This window comes from Bacillus rossius, chromosome 18 (genome assembly GCF_032445375.1).
Source record: "Bacillus rossius redtenbacheri isolate Brsri chromosome 18, Brsri_v3, whole genome shotgun sequence".
Classification (NCBI taxonomy): Eukaryota; Metazoa; Arthropoda; class Insecta; order Phasmatodea; family Bacillidae; genus Bacillus; species Bacillus rossius.
This window is the reverse complement of record NC_086345.1, coordinates 3,615,793-3,632,691: the sequence shown is the minus strand read 5'-3', so window position 1 is coordinate 3,632,691 and position 16,899 is coordinate 3,615,793. Positions and strand designations below refer to the sequence as shown.

The window sequence follows — 16,899 nt, the reverse complement described above, 5'->3', positions numbered from 1 at the left end:
TTTAATCCACTTGTCAAAGCACGGTTCCCGCCTGTCAAATTATTATCACATTCATAAAAACAAATGTTAATTATCCAAAGTAAATTATTTCACCGAAAGTTTACCTACAATTGAGAAAATATGTGGCGGAAAGTTGTAGCACTGATATTTTAGAATAGTGACGGACGGACGGATGGCGGATGGTTGAGAGTCGGTAATAATTGCCGAGAGAAATAACGGACCGAAATTGACGGACGGACGGGTGACGGACGGATGAAACGGATGATTGGGAGTCCAGCTTTAACGACATGACGGAAATTCAAGTAGAAGGTTAACCTAAAGAACAACGCTTGAAGAAGTCTAAACATACGTAGTATTTCGAAAATTAGCACCTGAAAAGCTTGCGTGTATTGCGGAAATACATGATTAAAAATAATAAAAAAATTCCATGATTTTTTTTTGGTTATTGTGAAATTCTTCTCGCCTGCCGCGATCTTTAACAATCATGATCGTTGTGTTTTCAATTGATTTAGGTCCGTGAACACTTGCACTGAAATTAAAACACCCACCAATCATGAGATATTTTCTATTTATCATGATTCAATTTCGCAATAATTGTTTATTAAATTTGTTTGTTTATTATTTATAATAATGCAAACTATCATTGTGACAGAAAATGAAACATCAACACAAACCTGAAAACGGTAAATTTTGTACAAAAATTTGTATACACACAGGAAGGAACATGTTAGGCACAAAAAAAAATCTTTAGCATTTGATTGAATGACTTTATGTATGCCTAAATTCAGATTTTAACTAAATTCTTTAAAGCAAAAAATATTAACGTAAAAGTATCAAAAATATAACGTAAAATTAGCTTTAGCAGATAAAAAAAATAAATAAAACTAAAATGTTTATGAATAACACAGTTGGCCAGCCTGTATTAAATTGTTTACTTCACATGGCAATGTAATTTGTCGTCCACATCGGAAGTGAAAGTTATTATGAAAATATCTTACCGATGTGCCTATAGCAGCCCACAGAATGTATCATAATAAATTTTTGAAAGTAGTGTGGTGGGTTGACTATACTATTATGAATATAGTAATAAATTAATAAATGTGAAAAAATAATAATAATTATTATTATTATTTTTTCAGGTGAGACAAAACATTTACTGTGAAAGTTCAAAAAGGACACACACACACACACACACAAACACACACATAATTTCATATAATATTAAAATTTTTCAGTTTAAATAGTGATACATTTATATCAATTTATGCATATAACTGAAATTTCATATCATGTAAGTAAGATATAGTATTTAAGTGAGCTACCCTTGAATGCTTATAAATACTTTCAGATTTAAGTTTTAAGTGTGAGTTTCTGGGTTTTATGTATCAACACTCGAAAACACTTTCATCACACTAACTTCAGTGCTTCAAAATACTCAGGGTTCGGTAGAGCTGTGAAATCTTCGTTGACAGGACCTCTAGGCGGATAGCACACCCTCCAGACAGTGTGTCCACATATCATGCAATTAGCGAGCTATCAATATCTATATTCGACCATGTGCCCACAAGACTATGGACATCAACATAACCAAAAGCGTTGGCTACATTTTTATAAGCAATACACAGCGGCGACAAAGATAAACAGAAAAAGGATATAATGTTTGAAACTTCTTTAAAGAAAATTTACACTTCGGACAATTTCGTACTTATGTTAACTAAATAACATAAGCAGTAATATCCCAATTACTAATATGTTTCAACTTTAAAATACGTTGTTTTATACGGGAAAAGAAGTTTATGGGCAACTTCTTGCATGGAAAAAAAATAAAATATATCTTATTGAGAAAATGACTGGGCAAAAAAAAAATAGATCATATTGGACAGGAAATCATATATAGTGTGGGAACATCTTAAACGTGTTTTACTGTAATTGTAATTACTGTATTTTCCCATTATGACTACCAATCTGCATAACAGCAACTTGAAAACTTATTGCTGTTGCATGGTGCTTTATCCTGTCATGTTTACTACCTACACAAAGAGCTCGGGATCTAACAGCAGGACCAAAAACATCATGTGATATTAATGAGATAATTTTGACGTGATGTCTAATAAATCGATGAACGCCCGCTGCACGCACGAAAAAGGATGACTCATTGTCCAGTTATGCACATTGTCCTATTACGCTTTGTCCCGTTACGCCACATCTATCTCTCTTCCACTCGATTGGAACCACCATCGATTTGACTTTTTCGAGGCACATTAAACTTGAAACACTCCCATTCGTTTCCTACTTTTCCTATCATCATCCTATCCTTAACAGAATAACACAGATTCGAACAAGTTAAATAGCAAAAATGTATAAAAGTTATAGTTAAAATAATCTGTTCGTTAAAGTAATAAACATATTTGAATTAATGAGTGCAAATAAAAGTAAATTTATCAAATTAAATTGTAGATTTCGTTTCACTCCTTCTTTGTATCCATACAAAATAGTGATAATTCAATAAAAAATTATTCAATTTTATTCATAAAAGTATGCAATCATTTCATCAATGTTTCGTTATGACGTCGTCACGTTAAAAGCTATCGTCCGTAAACCGACTTTACGGACAACCAATTTCTTTTTTTCCCCTTCGAATTTCGCCACCTTGAAATAACGATGCGATGATCGTGTGGCGGTACAACACGGTAAAATAATCGTCGAGGGCGGAGTCTCGTGCTTACTGCTTGTACAGCGGCGTGGTGGTGGTGACTGCCTCGTCCACGTCTATGGGCTCCTGCTCCGACAGCCGCGCTATCGACTTCTCCAGCTCCTGCTCCTTGTCCTTCAGGATGGAGATGTTCTTATCCAGCTCCAGCTGGAACACCCCCGCAAGCCGTCCAGCCGGTCAGACCGCAACACTTCAAAATTCGCACTAAATGTCTCGGTGACATTGATCTTCCTCCAAATGTGCTGATTAAATGAAAAGTGAATGGTACATCGCACATGATACAAAGCTCTGCCTTGTAGTTTTACAAGTAATATCCTTGGCAACAGGGTTTCCAAGGATTTTCCTTGTAACATATACAAAAATTTCTTTCAGTGTAGAATTATTCCAACTAACATCTGAAGCAAGAATGCTTAATCATTCTCAATTCTTAAACACCCCTTCAACTTTTATTCAAGATACCTACCAAATTTTCGATCATACGGAGTAAAATTATCATTAGGGATGGGATTTTCGAATCTTGGATTCGTCGAATATACCGAATCCTATGGATTCGAGGATTCGTAGGATCCGAGGAGGGATTCGAGGTAGGATTCGAGGTGGGTTTTTAAGAGTTTTAGGTAGTAATTGAAATTATAGTGCTGGGCAAAGTTCGAAAATTTAGAACCGAACTGAACCCTTACGTTCGGTTCGGTTCGAAACCTCTTAAAATATATTCGAAAAACCGTACGTTCGTTTAAAAAAAATTACGTTTTTCTAATTTTCTAACCCCCATTTGAGACCATTCACAAAACAGCACAACAAAATTCCATTACTTGTAATATTCCGACTTTTATCGCATAATCGTCGCCTCAACAGTTTCAAGCGCAGACAAAGTAAAAAAAAAATTATTAATCGTCGCATAACTCGCATAGCATTTTTTTCATATAGGCGCGCTTTGTTTTTTGTTTACTTTAGAGATTTTTGTATGCATTTCTCGTACTACGTAATATAAACTATCGTACAAATGCCAAAGGTATTGTCTATTATAGCTTTAACTATAGTGCGTGTACGAGAAGTATTGTGAACTCACCAAAGATTGCGTACCCCATACGTTAAACTAAAGCGCATGTACGAGAACTCTCGTATTTCGGCAAAACTAACGTGATCAAGTTAACACAAGACAAATGCGGTAGGAAATGATTACGTAAATTACTGGGATCTATTTATTTTCTTTGGCCTTTTTGGTTATAACAGTCAGGTACTGAAAATAATAATTTAATCTTGTGTATTAAAAGTACTGGCCAGTAAATTTTACAGTACGGTACTAAGTTGACTAGCGTAGTCGCGGCAGCCATCATTATTTCTCGTGTTTTCTTTTTTCCGACGCAAATTTCTATAACCACACTTCTTACGTTACGTTTACAATATTATTGTTCTTGAGGTCATTTGCGATGAGCAGGTTTACGTCGTTTAAGTTTTCCAAATGGAGAAAATATAATGTCGACCCATATGACCCAGAACCACCCCAAAAAATGTTTAAAGTTTCTTCTGACGAGCAGCATTCTTCCAAGAAAACAGCAACTGCAGTCAGCGAGTTTTGTAATGTAGATAGGTAACTTAATTCACATTCGACTTTTTTTTAAATGTCCTATTAAAAAGTTTTACTTATTAAAAATTTTAGGTTATGTCTACCACAAAAATATGTTATGTGGCCTTATGCTGAATGTTCGTCATCTTTATAATAATATATTTTTTTTAAATGAAGGTTAGTGTACACTGAAAAAGGAAGATAGTCTTTTTGAAATTTAGATGGAACTTATTCATGAATTAAAAGAGAGAGAGAGAGAGTGTGTGTGTGTGTGTGTGTGTGTGTGTCTATATATATAAAGAAATTAAATGCAAAATGATTTTCTATAAACTGTTTTATTTCCTTCATTATTTATTGCATAAACTTTACTTATAAAATGTTTTGCAATGTTTTAATAAAGCTAACCTATATAATGTTTTAAATTTACATATGGCTGGAGAACCTTTCGTTCTCACCATTCAGTGAAAGACCAAAATGCTGGTGGCCGGTTCATTTTAATTGAAAACAATTAATTTCTGTATGAGGTTCAGTTCGGCTCGAAATTTTTTTCCTATGGTTTGATTCAGTTCGGTTCGGTTCGAAAACAGAGAACTGAGGTTCGTCCAGCTCTAGAAAATTGTATACCTAAACTATATTATGAAGGTATCGGAAATAGCACAAACATAAGATAAACTATGCTGCATTTTGTTAATTAGCATAACTACTCAATCATTTCCAACATTCAATAATATAACATTGCAAAAAAAACGTAACTTTTATAAAATGGTGTCTGTTATACAAACGTATTTTATTGAAAACATAGGAAGGATTAATTTAACAGAGAATTAGACAGATGCAAACTTACGTGTGTAGTTTTTGAGGTTATTTGTCTCTATTTTATATCAGGTGTATACACTATGCACTTATTTTATAATTTTATAAATACACATGTGATTTTTTTTAATACATAGGCCTATGTAATTTTTTAAAATAAATGTGTGATTTTTTTTAATAACATGTGAAGTTTAGCGTGGGACTGGGATTCGAGATTCGATGACAAACACTGAGGATTCGAACAAGGATTCGGATTCGACCAAAATGTGGATTCGTCCCATCCCTAATTATCATAATTTTTTTTAACACACACAACAAATAATAATGTACATGTTTAAATGCATATGTGGTTTCGTACTTAAATACACAATCAATAAGAAGTCTGCTGCCCCCAAGATTGTGTTGACCCACCCACGTGAAGAATACTAACATGAAAACTGGCCGACGGCTCACATTGAGTTTGACACGCCTGTGTTACAAAAAATAAAATGGAATAAAACTGATCTGGAACTGGTAATTATTAGGATCAGATGTTCAAATTGTAATCTGCTAGTACGTTTTCATTCAATTGGTGCATGTAAAATTGGTGTATGTAAAATTGACACATAATTAAATCAGCTTAACCCTAATTGGTACACTCTTAATCAAGGAATCTCTAACTGATGCATGACCTTAATGGCACGTACCTAATAAGCATATCCCTGAACAGTGCGTACCTAAATGGTGTGTCCATCACCCCACCATGTCCCTAACTAACAGATTCCTACTCTGCACATCCCTAATTCAAACATCCATAATCAATGCATACATAATCTAAACATGAACATCCATAATCTATGCATAACTATTTTCAAAATAACCAATTTGAACATCCCTAATACAAAAACCCCAATCAATGCTGTCCTAATTGATGCATACATAATTCAAAAATTCCTAATCCAAACATCCCTGTTCGATGCTCTCCTAATCGATGCATAACCAGTTCAAACATCCCTAATTGATGCATACCTAATTCAGATATTCCTAATTGAAGCATTCCTAATTCAAACATCCCTATTCGATGCTCTCCTAATTCGAAAATCCTGATTTCCAACATCCCTATTTGATGCTCTCCTAATTAAACATCCCTATTCGATGCTCTCCTAATTAAACATCCCTATTCGATGCTCTCCTAATTAAACATCCCTATTTGATGCTCTCCTAATTAAACATCCCTATTCGATGCTCTCCTAATTCGAAAATCCTGATTTCAAACATCCCTATTCGATGCTCTCCTAATTAAACATCCCTATTTGATGCTCTCCTAATTCGAAAACCCCGATTTCAAAAATCCCTATTCGATGCTCTCCTAATTATAAACATCCCTATTCGATGCTCCCCTAACGACAGTACCTGCTCCTTCTCCATGCGGCCCAGGATGTCGTCGAGGCGGTCGCGGCCCTGGGCCAGCTCGCGCTGGGTGCGGCGCAGCGTCTCCAGCTCCGCCTGCGCCTGCGACAGCTGCTCCGCCATGCGGCGCCGCAGCTTGTCCTCCACCGCCGACAGCAGCGACAGCCGGATGTGCTCCTCCGTGATGGTGCCCGTGGCCCCGCCCGACTGCGACACACACGCGCATACTCACGCGCCGTCCTCTGCATCCGAGTCGAATCCAAGATATCTTTTTCCCCTTCGACTTTGGCTTCGACAAAAATAAACTCCAACAGGAAAAGTCGGAAGATTTTTTGCCCGGAAACGTTTGGCCCACTATTTGGATCAATATATTGATGGCTTAGAACAAAAAACCTCGTACCTCAATTTTTGGACGAAAATACGTTTTTTTTTATTATTATTTTTTTTGGCTGGAAAACCTCGTATCTCACAAAATGTTTGGTTGAAAGAAATAAAAATGTGCATCCTACTGCTTTCTATCGGTAAATCGCATAAAAGAATTGTACAACCATTAATTGAGGGGGGGGGCGAAAGAAACGGTTTTTCGTCTCCGCTGTAAAATTTGCATTTTATGAGATATGTACACGGTTTTCATTCTAAGCCATCGATATATATATATACTGCCAAAATATATCTGCGGCAAGTAGTTTCCCCGTTTATGTGCACAGCAAATTCTCTCTAGTGCGTCCCTCTTGTTAACGTACAATCCAGTATAACGTATAAAGCGCACACACACACACACACGCCGCCCTGCATCGCTCCGTCCGTACCAGCGTGTGCCGGCCAACTGTCTACTGCATTCGTAGAGACAAATATTATATAGTTTTATTTCAAGTCCAATATTGTTTTTAAAACAAAGCGAACTTGTAATACTTGCTCCACCGAAATACGGGTAGAAGTTGCATGCTGCATTTTTACGGCGAAATAATTTTCTCGATGAATTGGTCTAAAGATGCATTCAGGACAATATAAAAATTAATTAGCGAGCATTTGTGGTTTTAAATTGATTCAATAAGAGGTGCGCAGTAAAACAAATTGAATTATTGATTTTTTTTTTTGGAGATAGTTTCTGAAACCCTAAACTGTTTTTAATTTGAAAAAAAAAAACTATCAGTATTTCCTGGAATGTTTTCAAATTATTCCGCAAGATGGCATTGTGATATTTCAAGTAGTAGCTTTTCCTTTTTATCAAATGGTTAAGTTAGGTATAAATATAATAACGTGATATTTACAAATGGGTTGGTTGGTATATTTTAACGGCATTTAAAATACTGTAAAATCATTAGGAATTTCCAATTTAAAATGTAGCTAACAATCTCAGCAACAAACAAGTGTTATGATGAAGCATTTTATATGTGTTAAAATTTTTACTGAATCTGAGACCTAGATTTTGATTACAGGGGTGGATTCGAGGCACTCTTTAAAATTCATGATTGGAATTCGAGAAAATTTAGATTCAACCCATACTAGTTTTCGTGAGTGTTTTTAAGAACCGTTTTACTATCGCAATTGTTGAAAAATACACATCTTTATAGATGAACAAAATTAATAAAATAAAATATAAAAAAACACCCTTTTTCCTTTCAAACGAAACTGCCCTTCAGAAACCAAACAATCTTGTGGCTATATCGTCACTTCAGAAACAACACCGCCTATGTGACTAAAAGCAAATATTTCAAAAATATCATAGCGTACCATTCCTTTGGATTTTCGGCTAATTTACCAAGTGAGAAGATGCTAAATGCTTATGTTTCCATGGAGAAGCAAAAATATAATTTTCAGAAAACACATCACTTAGACAGTGTTTTCTCTTAAGCGATGATATATAACTAGGGACAAGATTATGTGATGAATTGTGATAAAACCGAAATAACAACGAAAAACGTGTTCATACACCATGTAACACCGCAAGGCAAGTTAATACACCATAAAAAAATTGACATGCAACTAAAATCATGAAATTAATCAGCATTTATAACAAAAATTGGCTGAAATCACAAAAACCTATCCTTTTAACACAGTAATAAACATTAAATAAACGTAATTGATTTAGCAGGAAATTTGTACCAAAATGTATGCACTACCGGTATAAATATGTATTGGAAAAATTTTTGGTTTTTTTTAATCTTACTACTGTTATTAATAGCTCAGTTTTACATTATGATAGTACATTTTCCACATATACAAATACTTGCTTATTAAGAATTATTTTATTGTAAAAATGCAATCTATATTAGTCAAAATCACTTAAGTGCCATATTTGTTTAATAATATGCTATAGTTACAGTAGAACCCCGATTTTGCGAACACGGATTTAACGAAAACAGCGATTTAACGTAAAGGTTTTCAGGAACTATCAAAAAACACCAATTTATTAAAATAATAATATAGATTTCCAAAAAATGAAAGTAAATTGTAATGGAATCTTAATAAAAAATACACTCTGTGGTGTCAGTAATAGAATGGAGGTACTATATATTAATATGTGCCTTTGCATCATTGGTCCAAAAACGAAAAAATTAAAAAAAAATTGTTCAAATTGCTTAAAAACTCCGGGCGCTGTAACTGAATAGCAAAGGTGTGTGCCATTGCGCGCGCCTGGATAGATAGACTGTCCGCGACACATGACGTCATGAAGGGTTTCTTTGTCCGCATCCCCCTCCCCCTCCCCTATCCATGGATTGACTCACCACGTTACCTTTTTTCAACTTGTGACCACGTCACACCAATACGCCATTATCATTATTCTCTAGAGGTGTAAAAGTAACGAAAAAAAGCGTACCCGTATGTATTCGTTATTATAACAATTATTACTCGTTACCATCGTATCACGTTACGTTACTCGTTACTTCTGATACCGCATAACATGCTATGTTATGTTGCAGCAACGAATCGAGTCGTATTGCGTACGCGTACAGTATGACGTCGCGTAAATAATAATACAGTAGAACCCTGTTATAACGAATCTGAAGGGAGTAGTTTATATGTTCACTATAGAGGGGAAACTTTATATCTGGGAAAACTTTTATATTGACAATACATACTCAAAAGCAAAATCTTAACTACACATTGGCCTAAGCCAAGAAAAGAACGAATGAAAATACTCAAAGCAACAGTTTTATGAGCAAATGCAGATATTTTAATGCACTACACATGTACAAACTTTCTATTAATGGTTCTTCGACATCGGCGTATTTTCCATTTTTCAGGCGTTTAATACTCTGTGACGTATTCACAGCTTGAGAAAGAAGATTGTTCAGCCTGTTTAATATTGTACTTAATGTGGATGTTGCAATTCCCAGTTCCTTTGCTATTAACACGTGCGGGACAGTGGGGTTGGAGTCTTATCTTTTCAATAATGTCCAGTTTATCTCGCACAGATAATGCCTTATGTTTTTTTACCGCGTTTTTCATCCCTTTTTATGTACATATTTCTTATTGAAGCACATTTGCAGCTTAATAACACGAAATTCTTTTTACCGTCAAAAGTAAATAAACGAAAAGTAACGAGTTTGGCGCATCAGAGATCACTACGTATCATTTAGTATTGCAGTTGCTAAAGCTGGAACAAAATTATTTCACTTTCTATGGAAAAATTTAGTCCACAGAGTTCTATCTAGTGGTAGTCTTACGAAACTTACTCAATCAAAATGTCTGAAACGTGAACGATAAAAATGAGACGTAAAAATATTGAATTTGCTGCTATAATGTACATACGTATTTGTGTGGCGGTATTTTATGTTTAATTTTGATAACATATTAAATGTACACGCGTTCGCCCATTCTTTAACTATGAAGGGAAAACTATTTTTTATTTTCACCAAACTGATCACCATCTTTGGCTACACATAGCCTACCGAGGCCACTCGAATACGACTTGTTTATAATATGAACAGTGGACAATCGAGTAGCGTATTGCGGAGAAAAACTTCAATGTGATCCAGAATAGACGTTTTGTGAAAAAACTTGTAATTAAATGAAAATATTTGAGATAAATGTGCATTATGTCGGCAAAATTTGTTCGTGGTACACGGGAAAACGTATCAACATTGACAAAAGTTGTACGCTATATCCAATAAATTAATACATAACCTCACATCATTTTGCCGGGACCGAGACGGAAATTCACAATAAACGGGAATTCATTATAGGCGGGTTCACTATAAACGGGTTCTACTGTAAATAGAATATAAACAATTAACAATATTTGATAATTAACAGTTTTTGTTAACCAAGAAACAATTAAATCTCATTAGAGCGGCTTTTTTATATTATCTCTTTTAAGATAAGAACAAAAAAACGTGAAAATACGGAATAATAAAAACAAAAACATACATATTTCTAATTTGTAAACAATACTTTCTTACGTTGTTTCTGTTCCAATCTCAAACTTTGTCTACACACACAATACCTTTAATAAACAGTAAAAAAACTTTGACGACGAATTTCCAAATTATACTTTAATTAATAAACAAACATCGTTCTTTGTAACGCAAATTCATTGAATATGCGCGCGCATGCATAAAACATACGAAAAATACGAGTAACGAGATGCAGCCGTGTGTAACGTTTCATTACTCGGTACTAGATGGCGCACCCGTTACTCAATACCGAATACATACGGTTTGCTACAGCTCTATTATTCTCAGTAAGAGCTTTGTGCGCGGTGTTTAGTTTTTGGAATACGTTTTTTATAAGTGCTGTTCAGACTTCAATTTTTTGCTTTTCTTCTTGGATTTTTACTACAGATTGCGATTGGAATTAACTACACTGCCTGTTGACAATCTGCTTAGCTTTTTCATTGGTACATGACTTTATTTACTAACCATTTCTTTCTGGGGATTGAAAATAATTAATCATTGGTATCAAGACATCAAGATGAACGTAAATTTGAACATGTCAAGGCAGCGAGAAAACTGCGTATACCAATAAACTGGTATTAGAATTGGACAAAACTGAAACACGGGCGGAGGAGGTTTTATTTTTTTCCGCTAAGCTCGCATCTATTGGCTGGCTGCTGATGGAAGGTCACGAGTCTGGGCGGAGCGTTGAGTGAATTATACTGCGCATGCGCAGCTCAGCGAACAAAGAGAGCCAGCCGGCGGCTACGCCGCGCCGTAACAGCAGCTGACAGAGTACAATGACCTTTCTCCGCGTACGGCGCGCTATTGACAGTAAATTTCCATCAATTTGCCGTTTTTTTTTTTTAAATTTTTACTGTGACGCAATGTGTATGTAGCTCGTATTTTTTATAAACGCTGCAGGTTGTGACTGTATTTTAATAAACTTTAATGTATTTCTTACGATTATGAGTGCGGGGGTCATTGAAAATCGGTAAATTGGATTTAACGAAACATCGATTTAGAGTAAACATTTTCGGTAACCATAGCACTTCGTTAAATCGGGGTTCTACTGTATTAAATAAAAAATAATTCATTAAAAATAAAAACGATAACAATAAAATCTCCTGTTTTCAAAAAATGAAACTGGCCTTAAGAAACCACACACACACACCCACCTGCGACTGGGGCGTCCCCTGCATGTGCGACGGGGGGTAGGGGTAGCCGCCCCCGGCGCCGCCCCCAGGGAACGAGGGGTAGCTGGGGGGGTACGGGGGGAACCCGGTCGAGGAGCCGCTGCTCGGGGGGTAGGGGGGGTACGGCGGCTGGTAGGAGCCGGAGGAGGGGGTCGGGTAGGGAGTGCCGGTGGGGAAGACAGGGTAGGGTGTGGTCCCTGGCCCAGAGCCCCCTGGCACCGGCATGAACGCTGCAAACACATTACCCCGTCTCCTTCAACCAAAACAAGCAATAACACACACAAAAACAGATTAGTACCTAGGGACCGGAAAAATTTGCGGGTTCAATGACCTGCAGGATGAACTCCATAGTTCTACCTACACTCGGTCAAATGTCACCCACTCATTGGCTGATGTCTTGTGAGACGTCCCAACGTAGCAGCCTGTGATTCGATAAAGCTTTGGTCGGGCGTTTTCTCGTTGGCCCAGAGTCATCCAGGTGAGTTGTGAGCCAATAGCAGAGGCAGCACTGAGGTGTAACTATTTGTATTTTAGCCTATCGCGAAATGAATTCGCGAATTTTTCCGGTCTCTATTAATACCTTAATAAATGTCTTTACACTTTCCATTTAGCTTAATTTATAGTTAAAGCACAGGTTTGCTACATTGAATGGTTTTTAAAAAATGTTGATTCGGTTACTAACATTCTAAAAACATTACATAATCTCGGAAGTAAGACTAATGACAACCTAAGCAAAAGCTTATTTTAGTTTTGGTCAGATACATTAATAATACATATTTAATGTAGCCGACATAATTCGACCAATCTTTCACTTTCGTTATTATTATTTTCCTCATTTCCAACAAGCCACTTTTCTACAGAAATACCAAAATATTTAATATACTACTAAACAAGGCAAAAAACAAAGTAAAAAACCCAGATGCTGTTAAAATTTATTTCTGTTGTTAATACATGTCTCAGCACTAATAATGAATTACTTACAATGTTTACCAACATATAATCTTTTTGAGTAAGTTTCTGCATGCATTATTTATTTTGTGATGCATTTTAATACTCTATACCTTTAAAAAAAACTTTTTGTGATTACTTGAGCTCGCCTGGACTAGAAAGTTAAGTCTAGACTCGACTCGACCGAATCCAGTATTTGCAGACTCGTCCATCACTACAAATTCCCCTTAACCAACATGGACAATTTTGTGCCTCGGCTGAATTAAATTTACCAGGTTAAAAAAAAAATAGTTGTCTTATTTTATAAAAAAGCAAGTCCTATCCCAGATGACCAAATGAAAATGTTTCAGCATAATCTAATGATAGGTGGTGTTGCATATTATTAATATTATAATATTGATTGCAATGTTAATTCATTGTTTCATAGATTCTAAAGAATATTTTATTTTTAGTTTGCTATTAAGTTAACAAAATAAGGATGCATATTTTATGTAATGGAAAAACCACATTCAATTCAATCATTGAGATTAATATTAATGATTCCTAAATCTTTAAAAAAAAAAAAAAATTGGACACAGTAAATTTGAATACTATAGGCTCAGGCTGAAATCGACATGTAAACAATCAAGATTGACATGTAAACAATCAAGAAAGTTGATTTGATTATAATTGATGTAGTCTTCACAATAAGTCGCCAAATAGTCGAGGTTGTCTAATTTTTATGTTACTTTCAAGGACATTTTTTTTTACTTGGGTGTTTTGTTTCATCAACAAGGTCATTACAGAAAATAAAACATAACTACACAAAACTAGGTTACACCTGGCCCTCAAAGTAACGCCGTTCAATTTGTGTGGTATCAAAGTAATGAAGCCAATGAATTACGGCATAATTTCAAGCAGCGCAGTCATAGATTTAGAGTAGCGCTCTTTTGCATCTACGTTAATTACTCATTTCATTGGAGGCGCGCACAACGGTAATGGGACTTGTACAGCATAAAACATGATGCAATGAAATGAATGTGTGACGAATCAAAAAACTATAGCTTAGAGCTCATTAAAAAAAAAGGGGGTACAATGATATTTGCTACGCAGGAATATCAGACACCCCTTAGTTCAGCCGTGTTTACATTTAACACCGATAGCAGCTCTGGTGGGGGGAAAGCCCAGAAACTTTCGGGACAAGTTCAACTAGCGGTAGTCATGTGTAGAGATACAGAAATTTCGCGCATTCGTTCAGTTGCAAGTTATCATGCAAACCTTCACACACTCGCACTTTGTTCATGATTGAACCGCAGTTGTTTGGACAACGTGAGCCAACGATGCCCAGCCAGGAGAGAAGTTAGCGAATGAGACAGTGCCAATTGACAAGGAAAAATTGTTCTCGCTAAGAAATCAACCAATTGGAAAGCAAACATGTGTTAAGGCTAAGATCCTGAGTTTCTCGCGAGCGGGCAAAGACACGCGTAGTTACCTACGTCCTCAACAGAGCGCACTAGCAGTACGGTTGAACGATGTAGCGACGCGCGGAAAAAGGAAGGGGGGTGGGAAAGAGGACGCTGTTCTCAGAATTCGTATCGCCCAGCGGGGAGTCATGTTTACGACCGGTCAGGTAGAGGGGGGTGGGGGAAGGGTGTACTCTGCCTCGGCGAGTATTAGATTTCCAATCCCTTTACCTCTCTGTCCATGTCCCTCACACCCACCCAAGAATACTGAATCCTCAACAAAGCGCAAGAGAATAAATATTACTATTTTTGGTACATTTCAGTTAGAAACGCGTATGTAACCGAGTGCTAACCAAGGTAATTATAATAAATATTAATTTGGTGCACTGCACATGTACGATATACAAATTGTATGTTTTACTGCGTTGATTATGTGGCCAAAACTATCAGATTTGATCTCTTTTGCAAGAACGCTCGTTCACAGCTAACCACTACATTCAAATAAGTTGGCCAGTAATGTAGTTTTCCTGCCCCCGTAAAAAAAAATTTAACTGTGTGTGTGTACAACAAAGGTTTTGGCCTTCTACAAATTTTATTTTTTTACGAATTTTGTCACAGGTGTGTGCGTATATGTATTACACAAACAGTTAAACGTTGACCACCGTTACATGTTTGCAACCTTGCGTCTTCACTTGCCTTTGACGAATCCGGATAGGTTCAATGTTTAGCCAGCCGAAAAAGATTTTTAGATTTTATTTTTAAACGCATGTGAAATTAGTCTTTTTTTTTTAACACTTCATCGCTGTCACGTGAATTTACGGCAACTTACATTATTGTTGTACTTTTGTTTTGTAGTAACGATCGGTAGGCTAAATATGTACATGTGTTTGTTGAAACTTCATTTTAAAAATCCATAAATTAATTTTGTCAATTTATTTATTTATACCAGTCAAATAGAAAATAAATGATATTTATTTTACGACCTCATAAATTATTTAAATGATATATAAAATATGACCAAACATTTTTCAAATGAAAACATATTTTCAACTGGAAGTACGCGAGAATTACACAGATTAATTTACTTGCGTATTGCATAGCATACTTCACGTCCATTTTTGACAGCCTTGCGAAGTCACTTCCAAAGTATCTACAAGTATATTCTTCAGGCGAATTCGGACACGGCATTATAATTTTACATTATATCTAGAAGACGTGTTCTTACATTTGCTTGGAGTTTTAAATAATTTTTTTTAAATAATAAAGGCAATTTTAAAGTTTATATATTATATACAATATATTTGTTGGTTCTCTGCAAGTGTATTTTGTGTTTTATTCTAGTTCGATAATGAAGTCAATCGGAATTTATTGCCTTTTTTTTTTCAGATTTGTTTACACATTAGATGTATATAAATATAAAAAATTATGTAACAGGATGAATCTTAAATGGTTTGAACAGTTATCTATAATGACTTTGTTTGTTTTTTCATTAAAAGCCTTTCTTTTTTACTGTTCAAGTTGGATTCCTTTATAACTCAAAAAAATATCACGTAACTAAAAAAATTAATGAAAGGGCTTAGTTCTGTTCGTATGTAGGTGTTAATTTTATGAAAATAATGTAATACAATTTGTTCTCTAGATAAGTAGATTTAGAAGTAAGGGTTCATATTTCAGTCGTTACCATGGTACGACTTCCGGAAAAGTTTTACATATATTTGTTTTTACAGAAGGTACCGGAGCTTGCAGGTTGCGCAGAAACGAATTGTATTGTTTGTGAGAGTTCTCTGTTCGCAGTAACACCTATGATATATGTTTGATGTTCTGTTTCCAACTCATCGTTAACTAAATTTTACAGACTGATAATTATCTTTTGATTTTAAATCTAAGTTATTTACAGTGTTTAAAATATGCTTTCTTGCGTTTAAGAATATTTCGTTTTGTTTGTATGATGTTTGAGTCACCCGCAAAGATAATGAGATAGTTATTTTATACTGCTTCTTTCGCTGTTTTTTTTAATTTTAGTCTTGACAATGGGGAATGAATTATTCGGGCTGTGCTAAATAGATAGATTATGCTTTATATCATTAAGATCAAACTCTTCTATTTTTGTGCATTTGATAGTATTCCTAGTTTAGTTAATTTATCCAACAATATATTTAAACAATCAAGGCCTTAGATGCTTTATAAAAAAACTCAATTGATTCATAATCAGTTGCCGTGTATAGATTTATTTTGTAGAAAATAAGCAGTATGTGTTTTAGTACTTAGAGTTGATGTAAAACCATGTATTAAATTTGAAAGTATGTTGTACTTTTCATACTTAAAATTATCATACAATGATCAAATATTTTTCGATATAAGTAAGGACACCTGTATTTCGCGAATACATCTCGTGTCAGGCAATTTCACACATAACTGTAGCTTTTTCCTTAGAGGTTTGGCGAATTGCGGG

General features: G+C 35.4%; 1 protein-coding gene across 5 annotated transcripts in view; it reads right to left on the bottom strand.

The window, feature by feature from the left end:
* The window catches only part of LOC134541235 (tumor susceptibility gene 101 protein), a 100,235-nt gene that overhangs the window by 8,255 nt on the left and 75,081 nt on the right, over window positions 1-16,899 (bottom strand). For all 5 annotated transcript variants that reach the window (XM_063384505.1, XM_063384503.1, XM_063384504.1 and 2 more), the window contains exons 7-9: window positions 12,040-12,287; window positions 6,486-6,689; window positions 2,727-2,860 (exon numbers count right to left, since the gene is read on the bottom strand). In XM_063384505.1, the coding sequence (XP_063240575.1) occupies window positions 2,727-2,860; window positions 6,486-6,689; window positions 12,040-12,287 (586 nt within the window). The remainder of the gene's footprint in view (window positions 1-2,726; window positions 2,861-6,485; window positions 6,690-12,039; window positions 12,288-16,899) is intronic.